The sequence below is a fragment of the Drosophila subpulchrella genome, chromosome 3L (genome assembly GCF_014743375.2).
Source record: "Drosophila subpulchrella strain 33 F10 #4 breed RU33 chromosome 3L, RU_Dsub_v1.1 Primary Assembly, whole genome shotgun sequence".
Taxonomy (NCBI): domain Eukaryota; kingdom Metazoa; phylum Arthropoda; class Insecta; order Diptera; family Drosophilidae; genus Drosophila; species Drosophila subpulchrella.
The window spans coordinates 10,619,857-10,632,869 of NC_050612.1; the positions used below are offsets into that span (position 1 = coordinate 10,619,857).

Here is a 13,013-nt window from a genome sequence, read left to right on the forward strand (position 1 = left end):
CAACATTCGCCTGCTGCTGTCAGGCATCAAAATATGCCCCCTTTTCGCCCCAGGACCCCTCTTTCTCGCCTGTCTGAAGGGCTGTCAGCAACAGTTGCCTGCTTTTATATGATAAATGTCACTTGCCCGCAAACCAATCCTGCGAAGACCCCCCAGCCATTTCGTCCTGAACGTGACCGAGTTTAAATTTACAGCATAACCAGTGCAAACTGTAGACCATCGATAAGAGCTCCTAATGCAATGGGAAAATATTTAAATTACCTGTGACGCGATTAACCGAAACTCTATTAACAGTGTGGAGCAAACAAATGTGACACAAATAGGCTTTCAGCAGCAAGCACTATCTTTAATTTATGTCAATTTGGGTAAGTTTTTTAAAATATTTTTATAAAGCAATATTATAAAATTATTGTTAGTTTCGGATAGTGATAAAATTGATAATGCAATTTAATATTGAATTTAAACTTATTGACATTATTGCACATCAATTGAGTTAAGTGCCTATTCATACGAATTATAATACTGTCTATTTAAGGATAAGACCATTATTAATGTGGACACGTTTTGACCACGACAACAATTGCATTTTAATGCAGGAAATTCAATTTTCCGCCAGGTTGACCTAATTTAATTTTAATATGCGCAACTGGGCAAAACCATGGGAATGGGAAAGAAAAATAACATAAATTTGCTGCATCGCAAGAATATTGTCCACCCCTCGTTTAACTTATATATACATCCTTATCGGGAGGGAAGGAAGTGCTTTTGCAGCTCTCCGTCTTGGCAGGAAAATTTATATAATAAAAATTGCATTTCCTAACGAGTAAATTAAATGAGAAAAACTTCCACCGCCTAGAGACAGCAGAAAAGTGGGAAAGTGGCTTAAAGCGGATTTCTTAGCTGCCATAATACTTGTCTCGAATCAAATTCCCTTGGCAATAAATTGTGAAACTACATCGTTATGGAATGAAATTTTAATATGAAACATAACTCGTTATTTCAAATGATCCATAAAGTAACAATTCTAGTGAATGTTTAAATTAAATTCCATTTAAAATATTGCATCATCACAAAAAGAGAGTTTAGTGAGAAGCCTGCTTATTTTGAAAATGTCAGTGACTCTCAGTTGGAATTAAAAATTAAATCATTTCATCAATTATATCTACAAAATGTAATAAATATAGTCAGGTAATTGAGATTTATTTAGCTTTATTTATTGGACTGATATTTTTTGAAACTCTGTTTACTTTAGCCTTAGTTTCCTTTGTTTACCTTTGGGTAATTAAAAATAAAATCCCCTTTTAGCCCCTGTTTTTGTGTCTGAGCAGGTCTAAACTTGATTAAATGCTGGTAGAACCAATCGACATGCCTCGGTGGGTTTAATTAACGTTTCCCGACGGCCTTTCAAATGCCACCGAGCGTCGTGAATTATTAAAGGGGCAGACAAACAAACATTTTCACGGGGACAAACTGTTGCACTTTGTGTCCACAGGTTGTTGGCCAGGTGGATGGGAAGGCCCGGCCACATGAAGAGGTCCTTCGAGTGGCACTTACCTGAGTGGCTCGCCTCGCGTATGAGATCGTGTATGAGTTCGTCACTCACGTTTATGCCCAGGTTCTTCAGCATAAACTGCAGCTCGTTGGCGGTGACACGACCGTCGCGATTTCTGTCTAGTAGATCGAATGCTGTGCGTAGATCTGGAATTAAAAAAAATAAAATACAAAATTGTTATTAGTCTGGGGTATATAATAAAAATACTATAAATAAGCACTACAAACAAACAATAGTACAGAATAAATCCCTAAATTAATTTTAGTCCGAAATCCTTTATAACTATTAAAAAACTGTATTACTGGAAAGACATAACGTTTAAGTGAACATTTAAAACTTAAAAAAAAAAATAAAAGAGACAGTCCTTCTTTTATAAATACTTTTTACAAAATTTATATGATCTATTTAAAAGGGAATTGTAATGTAACAACAAAGCTGGTTACACGTTTGTATTTTATACTTTATTATAAACACTTTAATTAAGTAAATTAAAATCTAGAGCTCATCCAAAATTCTAGGTTCATAGAGTTTCAACAGAAGTCAGTATTAAAGTTTTTCACTCAACATACACATTAAACACCACTTCTTAGAAAAAACATTTATTTAATCATCCATTTGAGGGCTTTTCCCAGCACAAACCACTTTTGTTTGTGGTTTTGCCCAAAAGAACATTACGTATGCGCCGTGTTGGCCACAACTACCTACTCAGGCCACATAAGTATTTACATATCAGCTGGAATGAAATGGCGTCTTAAGTTCTCGCAATCCTAAAACGAAAATTTGCCAAAAAATTTGGGGGTGAAAATCTAGGGCAAACCTAAGAAAAAAGAGTCGTAAAATGAAAGAACAAATTCTGTGGAAAATCGTGATTTGTTCTTTGCAGAGGAAAACTCGCGTGCTTGTTATTGTTTGTTACTGCATTTGTTGAAATTATGGAACGCGCGCGGGAACGGCCATTGAAAAATGTTTACCGTCTGGGGGAATTTTCTTGTTTTCCCGCTGAACAAACAAAAAATAATCGTTGCCTGCTTCCAGGCTAAGACGGAAATTACTGGGGCTTAAAGGCTCATTCGGGATTTGTGGGGGTATATTGTGTTATATTGTGTTGCGAAGAAGTTTGGGGGTGTTTGAGCGGGGTCCTTGCACAATAATTAAGGCCTTGCGATGGCCTTCTCTGCGGCACGCCAAGAACCGGGAACCCAGACTTCAGTCAATGCCTTGTGGCCATAAAATCTAGCAAAATGTCTGGGTGAAAGGCGGTGCCCCAATGCCAAATCGATCAAACTTGCAGTTGGCCTGCCAGAAAGCGGCCATAAATATTGCCGTTTAGCCAAAACTTATAATTTTCCCAATCGCGCATAACTTTGCGTGCAATTTGATATGCAACTAAGTTGGGTAAATGGGGTAATGGAGGAAGCAGGAAAATTATACGAGTTTCATAGATGATGGTATTTAGGAAGTTTTTAGGATATGAAATGTATACTTATCCTATTGCCAAATTTATAAATCTTTTTTATTTGCCAAACAAATAATTTAAGGTGCCTAAAAGTATGCAGTGAATAAATGATAGCCGTCTTTTGAAATAAAAACATTTTACTTTCAGTTTAAAATCGTTGTTGTTAATAATCTTTTAAATCGAAGCTTTACGGTTTCTTAACTTTTAACATATCAACTTTGAATATATTTTTTGCATGTATAAATTTATGAATAGTTCTAAGAAAAAATCCAGAAAAATACTTTTTTATGTGTAATAAAATTAGAATACGAAAGGATAGCAAAGAGCCATGTTATCCTTTAAAAGGAAGCCGCTGGCCGGATTGCGATGCAAAGGAAAAACGGAATAGGGATGGAAGATATGCGAAAATTGCATGTAAATTGCTTTGGGCAAAAGCCGCTTTTCCACCAGACCACGCCCCCGTTTCGCCCTGTTTTTCCCTTTTACATTTTCCCCCTTTTCCGGGGCTTGTATGTAGAGCACTTCCGTTGCCGTAGCTTTTGTTAATACGACCACACACACTTGAGCTGCCGTACTTGTATAGTTTGTAATTGCACACGTGTTTATACTTCAAATATTGACACATTGACACCAATATTTCACAGTGCACTGTCTGAGGCTCCAGAGGAATGGAGGGAATGACAGGTGTCGGGACACTGGGGCATATTGGGGTTAACCCACGGATCGACATCGGCGCATTTGATTGGCATCTAGTTAAGTTGATGTCGTCGCCTTCACAGCAGATACACCATACATATTGCGACGCTCAAAGCGAAATCAAATTGGTCTGTTGCTCACTTCGAATTTTATGGCATTGGCAGCGGATCGATGGCTGAGGTGGTTTAAATTCAAATTTGGAAAAAATCTGATATGGTAATGTACACAATTTCAAAGGAAAAAGTATAAAGATGCCAAGAAATTTGCAAAAACCCTAACAATCAGTTGATTGATTCTATTAAAATAACATTATTTTAATTAACAATGTGTAATTTGTGTTTTAGTTTAGTTGTTAATATCAAGGTGTACAAAAGTATGCCTTGAAAAAATGACGTTGAAATTCATAATTGATGCATGGAAATATATTGTAGCATACTTTAGATACTTTTATAAGTGATTTTGAGTGCTTCTTTTAGAAAAGACTAATAACCATTTATAAAAATACATTTCATACAACAAAAATTGTTTACGTACAGTTTCTGTTCCTATTTTTCCCTAACTATAAAAAATAGTCTTGCTGGCTTGTCATTAAGTCTCTGTATAGATTTAAAATCGAAGGACTTTCACCGTTGGCCTTTAACTAAATTGTAAAGTAAGATGAACGCAACATTGTTGGCACTAGCAATTAGCGAAAGTTTTATAATTGCCTTATTAAATCGGGACAATGACAAAGTTTGGGTTCCATCAGTTAACTCGACATTTCCATGACAAAGTCAAAGTGCGATGTGGCAGAAAGTTGGCCATCTGTAAGTGTCGCTGTAACTAATTGAGGCGACAGCTTCGGGGGTTCCTATTCCGTGGATTTTCCAAGTATTCCTGGGGGCTACGAAATGCGAAATGGGGGAGCTCCCCACCAACTGCACTTGAGCAATAAAACTTTTTTTGAAACAGGGGACTGGGGGAAAAACATTTGTTGTTTGCCCTTGTCTGTTTTGGTTTGTCGCTTATTCTTGCGTTGTCAATGAACTTGATAATTGCATTGCATCGCTCGCTCGACAGATCCTTTATATGCCTTTGGTTCCGTCCCCGGAGTCTCGTTTTCGGGGACCGATGTAATTGAGTTGCCAACAAAACTTGCCAACACTTTGCGAAATCTCACAGAGGCACCCCAATAAATTGCACTTGCACGCTGTGAATGCCGTCGTAAATAACACTTAAAAGTGAAAAGTTTTTTAGCTCCAAAAACTTTTGCCATCCCACACACATATTGGCGAAGGATTTGCGAGGCGAAATAAAATGCTGGGGGGGGAATTGCTCTATACATAAGCCACAGCGACCATGAAAATGTAACTTAAATGAGGAAGTGCCATTTCATTTTGGCCTCTGAGGTTTTCACCAGGGTCACGGATTTAAATAGTTCTAAGTATTGAAAGAGTAAATGTGGGTCAGTTAAAAAAGTTATTCAACCCTAAAAGAAAATATTTTTAAGGCCTCTTTTTTTCAAAGACCAAGTACCACATTTGTCCGTTTTGTTTTTGAATTTCCATGGCTATTAATAGCCTGGCAATAAGCTATATTAATCCCCTTTCGTGTTCGCACTGAAATCAAATTATCCCGAACAAAGGACGCGGCTTGAACATTTTACGCGGGCTTTTCAACACTTCAAACGTGTCAAATTGAAGTGGGCGTGGGTGTACGTTCAAGAGCCTATATTTGTCACATACATATATGGGGAACTGCGTGGGAGTCCGCAGTCTGCAGAGTTGAATATAAAGTTGGCGAACGACAAAAAAAGCCATAACTATTCTGTGGAAAGTTGGATAGAGAAAAAACCAAGTGGGAGTTATGAAACTGACTTGGGATGGGTTGAGTCACAGTTCAAGTTGTAAGGGATTTTGATTTTCTTTGTAACAAAAAGCAAGAGCCATGAATAATATTATACAATTGATTGACATTAATAAGAACCTAATTATAGGGAAATATGCAAGGCACATGGTCACTCAACTAGTTAAGGTGAAATTATATTAGCATGGTCACACTATGGCTTGTACTTGAAGCAGGAATCTAATTTTAACCAAAGTCATTCATTTAGAATAAGGAAAAAGAGTAGACTCTCAATAATAATAACGAGACTTTGTTGTCGTATGGCAAAGATAAGATTGAATGTAAATTGACAACAAATGAGCAAAAAAAGCACACAAAACATCACAGTACAACAGAAAGTAATCGTGTTGATTAGATTGGAAATTCCGTTGATTGTGTTTGATTGTGGCTCGCTGTTTTGTTTGTATTTCTTCGGTGAGTGGGTGTACGATTTGGCATGACACACGACTCTGTTTTGTGAAATTCCCCCTGGTCTAATTTCTTTTTTAAATATTGTACACATGCATATTGGTTTTCAGTGATAATTGCCCGTATTAACATCATGTGCTCGCTTAGCACTATCATGAAAATGTGTGACTGAGATAATTGTAGTTGCTGAACAAAGTAGTTAATGAAATGTGTAGATTAAATTTATGATCCACAGAAAGTCCAATAAATATAAATATTCATTGGATTATCTTAACTTGAGGGTATCATACAAATAGCAAAACTTAGTGTGCGAAAGAAGAGAAGAAATTATTTTCCATACTTAGCTCACCTCGCACTTGACTTGCGATTTCTTTGTGATCCATTTCTGTTGTTTTTTGTTTCTCGCTATATCTATATAGTATTTATAGATTTAGTGTTTTGTGTTATTTTCGACGCTCGTTTATTTGTTGTTAGCGTAATGTTTCTTTTTGCTCTCCGGCAATTATGACTTTTTTATTTTTTGCGGATGTGTGTACTTATTTGTGTCTCTGTTAACGGGGCCTATGAGTAACGCCAGCGATTTGTTTAGTTTTTCACTACTTAAACAATGAAAAGGAAAATGGGTTCCGAATCGTTAAGGGATCATTGTTGATCTTGGCCGAGCAGCACACAATTATAATCAGCCTGATTGGTTTGGCTTGATGTTTTAATTGCAATTAATTACTGAAATCACCACCGAATGAGGTCAAAATGCCAATGTGTTGGCCACGCGTTCAGGGTCAGGGTCTATGATATTCCCTTTTTATTCCTTTTTTTGCTTTTTCCTCACATCGCGCCGACACTTGTCGGCTTTCCTCAATTTATCGCCCGTCACACGCTGAGTTTTCCCAGACTTGATATTTCAATAATTATGCAGCCCGACAGCCATTTCTCTTAAGGCCAATAAATATAAGTCTGGGGTGATGCAAATTGAAAGTTTTATGGCATGAACAAAAGAAATATGATGGCAAATTAAGCCGACTGAACTTTGCTTGAGGTCCTAAGAGGTCATTGCAAAAAATGGAAAAATTCTGAGGTGTGACTAGGCTAGAAAAATATTAAATCAATAGCATTTTTATTAAACTTAAGCATTTGGTAATTCCTTTTAGTTTGAAAATTACAGCATTCAAATTTTATATTTATAATGAAATGAATAAATTTGTATACTAACATATATATTTGTACTACCCAGTTTTAAGCAATTATAAATTGTAATTGGGCAATTGTATTTTTTGACATCATTCTCTCATCTAAAAACTGGGTTTTCCCATTTAACTTAAATACCCTGACTCATCATTTGTCATGGAAATTAATACAACTGACATAAAAGATTGCAATTCAAAGCATAAGAATAGATGACATAACAACTCCTTGAGGGACTCTGGGTGCCCTGTTTTCAGTTCTTTGGCTTTTAACTTTCAGCGCAGACTAAAGGACTTATAGATGGACACTTCAAGGCCGCGCGTTACGCTTCAATTACGCGCACTGAGTTCAAATTGTTTGGCGGGGGAAGTGACCATATCAATGTTAAATGCCAAGCCAAAACAAAGGCAATGACTATTATAAAATGTAACCTTTGGATATTGGAAAATCAGCTGCTCTGGCCAAGAAAAATGGAAGAACCGATAGCGGTTTAGTTAGTGTTAGATTGAAGATAGTAAGATAGAACACCGAAAGTACGGTTAATTTTTGTTAGTTAATTTCAATCCGTTGCGACTTTCTGTTCGCGCCGACTTCGAAACTGAAACTGAGCGCTATAAAACGAAACACCATGAATGGCAGCCCCATTGGCAGTAGGTTCGTCTATGTACCACCCCCCCACCCGACGATTCCCGTTATCCGAAGATTCTTCGGGTCCCCGAGACTTCGGGAACTCTCTGGCTTCGTCGAAATTTCATTCATCGCTGGGGCAACCAGCGAATTCTTCTCTGTTTTTGTTGCTGCCTCTGTTTTCATAACGTTCTTCGTCGCGGAGAAAGCGGGAAAAGGAGAGAGAGGATGTGGGAGAGGGAGAGGGAAGGCACTCTCTCCTCCGGATTGGAATGTTTTTTAGTGTTTTCGCTTTCGTCTCGGCATTCACGTGACGGCGTTCGCTTTTCTTTTGAAGGACTTTTCGGGTTTTTCGCTTGTGTTTTTCATACGAAATATGATAAGTTTGTTCACTCGTCTGCTGGCTATGCATTTTATTATTATCTAATATTCATCATGGTTACATTTTCGGTGCTTAAAAAGTTTTTAATTGGGGGTAACAAGAGCTGTTTTGGGGTATCATTATTTTGATAACGATAATATGGATTGAGGAAATACTTTCACAATTTCTAACACGCTTGGAAAAATAATTTTAGAAAATTTGTAATATTTTCAGCTACAAAAAAATTGTTTTTTAAGACAAAACAGTAAGCTAAAAAGTAGATAATATGATAAATTTTTTTAGTTGGCTCTTAATTTTTATCTAAAAAAGAATTTTTTTATTGTTCAATAAATAAAATCATTGAAAAATGAAAGAATTGTCAGGCAAAGACAATACATTTATCTAACTAAATACAGAGATTCAAAATATTACAATTAAAAGTAAAGGATATGGAATCCCCAAATCACACTGCAAAAATATCACGCATACGCCCTGTATTCGGAAATCCCCTTCAAAATGGAATCTTATAAGAATGCTTCCAGTAACCTTGCCCCAACCACAAAAACAACAGCAACAACATAAACAAATATAATGAGGAGAGCAACAACAAAACGCATTCTCTGCAGCATGCAATTGGAGTGGCAACAACAATCGCGTTCTTTTGCAAATGTATTGGTGTTCTTGGAGGGGCAATTTACGAAGCGCTCTCTTTCTCCATCCCCCACACACACTATGGAATCGTCGGAATGCCGACTGAGTCTCTCTTTAGCACGCCCTCTCACTCGCACTCACACCAACGAACCCGTTTGTTTGGCTCAGCGAATGTAGGGAACAAAACAAAATGACGGAAAACGGATTTGTTGTTGTTATCGCAGGCAACGGCATTTGTGTGAATCTGCCGTTAAGTGGGAAAGGGTGGGGTAGAGACTGAGAAAGAGAGAGGCAGAGGGGGGCTACCGCTGTACGTAAGGCTTTATGCAACGGTATCGCTGCATTTTTATGTAATTCTCAATTAAATCGCATTGTCAACTTACGTATCGTATGAGCCTTATAAATGCGATTTATTACGATTTGTTGGATACAAATGTTAAATTTAATTTAATCCTAGAGATCAACGTATTTTCCAGGAACATACAAAAAGGATAATAATCCTACTTATAAATAAATTGGGGATTACCAACGGGAAATAAAAGAAAAATGTATAAATAGGAAAAAATAATGAACATTACATATGCGAAATCCCTAGAGATTTAAATTCACCTAGGAAGGTGACCAGAAGTACTCTAAGAAGTATTTTGAATCTGGTAGTTGTATTAATAAGGGCTGAAAAAATTAAAATTTTTCACAGCCTACTTTTGGGAACATGTTAAAAAGAAATGATTTTTACCAAAGATATTTTATTGCTAAACCTTTCTGATATTTGTAATATGTTATACATATATATTTGTATATATTATATAAGAATATTTTGAGGACAACATTCAATAATAGAAATTTTATTAAGAACGTGATCAAGGAAGTAAGTTAAAATAACTCTTTCTGTTTAACAAAGACGAGTTAAAGGAATCTTTAAACAAATTTCGGGCTTGATGTTCCCTTCCGAGTAATGAGTTGCAATCCTTTAACAAAGTCCTGTCCACTTTTTAAAACGATGCTCCTTTTTTCCCTTTGTAGGGCCCCACCACTTAAGCTCTGGATTCCCCTCCAGTTCGTTCAACTCTTGGCAATGCAAACAACTTTTTAATGAAAATTAATTGGGAAAACTTTGGGCAGCCAACAAAGTGAAATGCAAGCTAGGACCAACACCAATCAGTTAACTCTGGGACAGATGGATGATGATAGAGTTTACAATATGAGCAGCTTTATTTCAGGACGATGGCCTGGATATTGCAGAACGATTTAATGTTCATACGAAAGAAACTGCGTCGCAAAAAAACTTTTCCAGAAGGCGTAAATTGTATTAGGCGCGGAGTAACTAACTAGGCGGGTCCAAAAACATCACGAACGCCTACGAAAAACGTGGGAGCCACGCAAACGAAGTCACGTGCCGACGCCAGAGGGCGCCACCCAAGCACGATGGGGTGACATCGGTTAAGGACCCTGATTTTAATACCTAATTATATTTAGAAAACAAGGCAGATAAGTCTATTGCTCACAAGGGGGCAATTAAAGGTCTAAACATTTGATTATTTTGTGTTTATTAACCATTTCTTATAAAGCATATATATATTTTTTTCTTCTTTTTAATAATTTCAATTTTTTTTACTTAAGAGCGTGAAAATGCAACAAAAATGGGGTATTTTACGAGTCGATTGCCATTATAGATGCGTTGCCACTCAATGCTTTTTATCTGTGGCTTTTCTTTTTTATGAGCTGTCAAAGTACCCAAGGCCAGTCATCTGTTCCATATAGAGTTTCCCACCCATCTGGAACCGAGTGCAGTTGGATTCCGATTCAATGTCCTGCTTTAATATGCAAAAATCAATCCGAGGGCCGCTGGCATCGTCAAAATCGTTCATACTCAAAACGTGCCCCTAAACGAGCTTTGATTGGGGTCAAAAAAGGGGCCGAGAAGGGGGTTAAAAAAGGGGTGGGGCAAGGTTGGGGGTCAAGGGCACAGGCACGCACAGAAGCAGGCTACGAAAAACCATTTATCATCTCGCTTTGTTATTGAATCCATCTACGTGACCGAATTAGCGCTTTGTGTTCATCCATTTACAATTTTTTAAGCACTCATTTGTAATTTTACAGAACATAAATGTAAAAATTACTTGACAATGCACATTTCAGTGCTTAAATTAATAAATTGTATGATCCATCATTTGGAGTTTGCTTAAAAAATTCACTTGTGAGCAGCACTTTCTTTATGTATTTTTAAACAAATTTCCAAATAAATCACATTTAAAGTAAAAATGAAATTTCACAGACGACAAACTGTCTCGTTTTTCACTTCTGTGTCGTTTCTCTTCGTTTTGGCTAATTGTCTTGCTACTCATAACTCAAGTCGAGTAGCAAGCCGAGAATTCTGTGGACGAAGCCCAAAAAACTGCCAACGTTGCGTAACCATAAATCAAAATGCAGGCGTGTTCCAGAAGAAAAACGAAAAAAAAACACAAATAAACAAAAACTCGCAGAAAATATTCCGGTTGCCTTTGACTGTCAGGTTTCATCAGCGGCAAAGTGGCAGCAAATTAACTGCCAACCGCCCACTTGCCAAATACACAAACACACAGTGAGATAATTTTTCAGAGCGATAACACGGAGATATATAAAGGGACAGGGAGCTACACTGAAAAAAATATACTGATACACAAATGTATATCACAAAATAATACGGAATACATTTGAATTTGAAAAAAAAAACTGAAAATCCAAATTTAAATTTTGAAGTGCAGATAGACAAAGTCTAATTTTTAACAAGTTTAAGATTTCTTCTCAAACTATGCATCTATTTAAATTTGAAAGATTATTAAAAAAAAAGATTTTCAAAACAAGGTTTGTTTAACAAACATCAGAGTTTAAATTAATTAAAGCAAGATAGCTCTTTTAGGTACATTTGAATATTTTTTTTTTTTAATTATTTATTTATTTTTTACAAAGAATTTTTTTTTTTAATATATTTTAATAACTATATTTCATAAACACATTTTTCTTGAACATTTTTTTTTTTTTAAATCTTGTAACACCTTAATATGAACTTAAAATGCTTATTTATTTTTAAAAACCTTGAGTTCCCAGTATTTTTTCCTGTGTTTAAGGCCATACGTGGCTTCTGACAAACGTTTAATTAGTTTTACAAGTGTGGCGACAAATTGACATGGCCGTGTGTCTCCTAAAGTTGATTGGTGTTTGCAAATTAGTAATATTCTAGTGGCCGTACTCGTACTCGTATTACCACCGATAACGATAGCGTTATTACGATTTTGGCTAAAGGTCGCTTTTGGCCAAGATTCGGCCACAACTTATACTCACACTTATCATCTTTGCTCATATTTTCGAAGCGAAAAGACGCTAATTTGCCAGGTGAAACTGGTTCGGTTATTGGAAGTTTGGGAGGCACAAACGCGGCACTATCAAGCGGACAATCAGTCAGTTAATCAGTCAATCAATCAATCAATCACGGCTGGGGAGAGACACTCGAGGGGCACTTCCGACCGCTACATAAGCTGGCGATACTCTGCGAGGGCGCGAAAAATAATAATGCTGCAGGAATGCCAGCGTTACCGAGCGATTTATCTACGAAAACTCCCAAGATAATGGCCTGGAGTGAAACGAACTAACCTGGGGCCCAGAACCCAGCCGACTTTTGCCATACTATATTGTATTATATTTCATTTGGGTGATAGCACCCGCCGCTCCCCGCAGATAACTAACTGACTTATCAGCCGGATGGCAGTGCCCGAATCTGTGGGTGGGTGTATAGATGGGTGGGTGTGTGTATATATAGGTATATGTCTGGGATGGGTTGTCCGATTTCATTAAGTGCTAGTCCATGTGTCGTAATGGTATTTACTCTCACTCGTATTATTGTTCTTCCCAATGGCCTTATCTTGATTTCAGTTGTCTGATTACCAGGGCAAGACAATCAGACACTCTGAGTGGGGCCTTAGCCCAAAAAGTACCCGTGAATGGGTCGTCTTGATTGTTGTGCGATATTGGGGTAATACTAGTAGTGCTGTAACTTCAAATAATGTCATTTCTAAAGTTGTTTTTATTAAAGTAGGAGTGGTTGATTTACAAACACAGTGCACTGACGAAAAGATTTCAAAACTTGATTGGGTTGAACTAACGAATATTAAAAGATCCCTTGATGATTATTTTTTAGTATCATCTTTTTAGAACCGTAA

General features: G+C 37.0%; 1 protein-coding gene across 7 annotated transcripts in view; it reads right to left on the reverse strand.

The window, feature by feature from the left end:
- Positions 1 to 13,013, reverse strand: part of LOC119553028 (calcium-binding protein E63-1) — a 31,376-nt gene that overhangs the window by 11,564 nt on the left and 6,799 nt on the right. For 2 of the 7 annotated variants that reach the window (XM_037863086.1, XM_037863084.1), the window contains exon 4: positions 1,555 to 1,698. In XM_037863086.1, the coding sequence (XP_037719014.1) occupies positions 1,555 to 1,698 (144 nt within the window). Of the gene's footprint in view, positions 1 to 1,554; positions 1,699 to 6,336; positions 6,596 to 7,609; positions 7,766 to 12,138; positions 12,290 to 13,013 lie in introns of those variants that run through there. The other 5 variants (XM_037863089.1, XM_037863087.1, XM_037863088.1 and 2 more) reach the window with 5 other exon arrangements.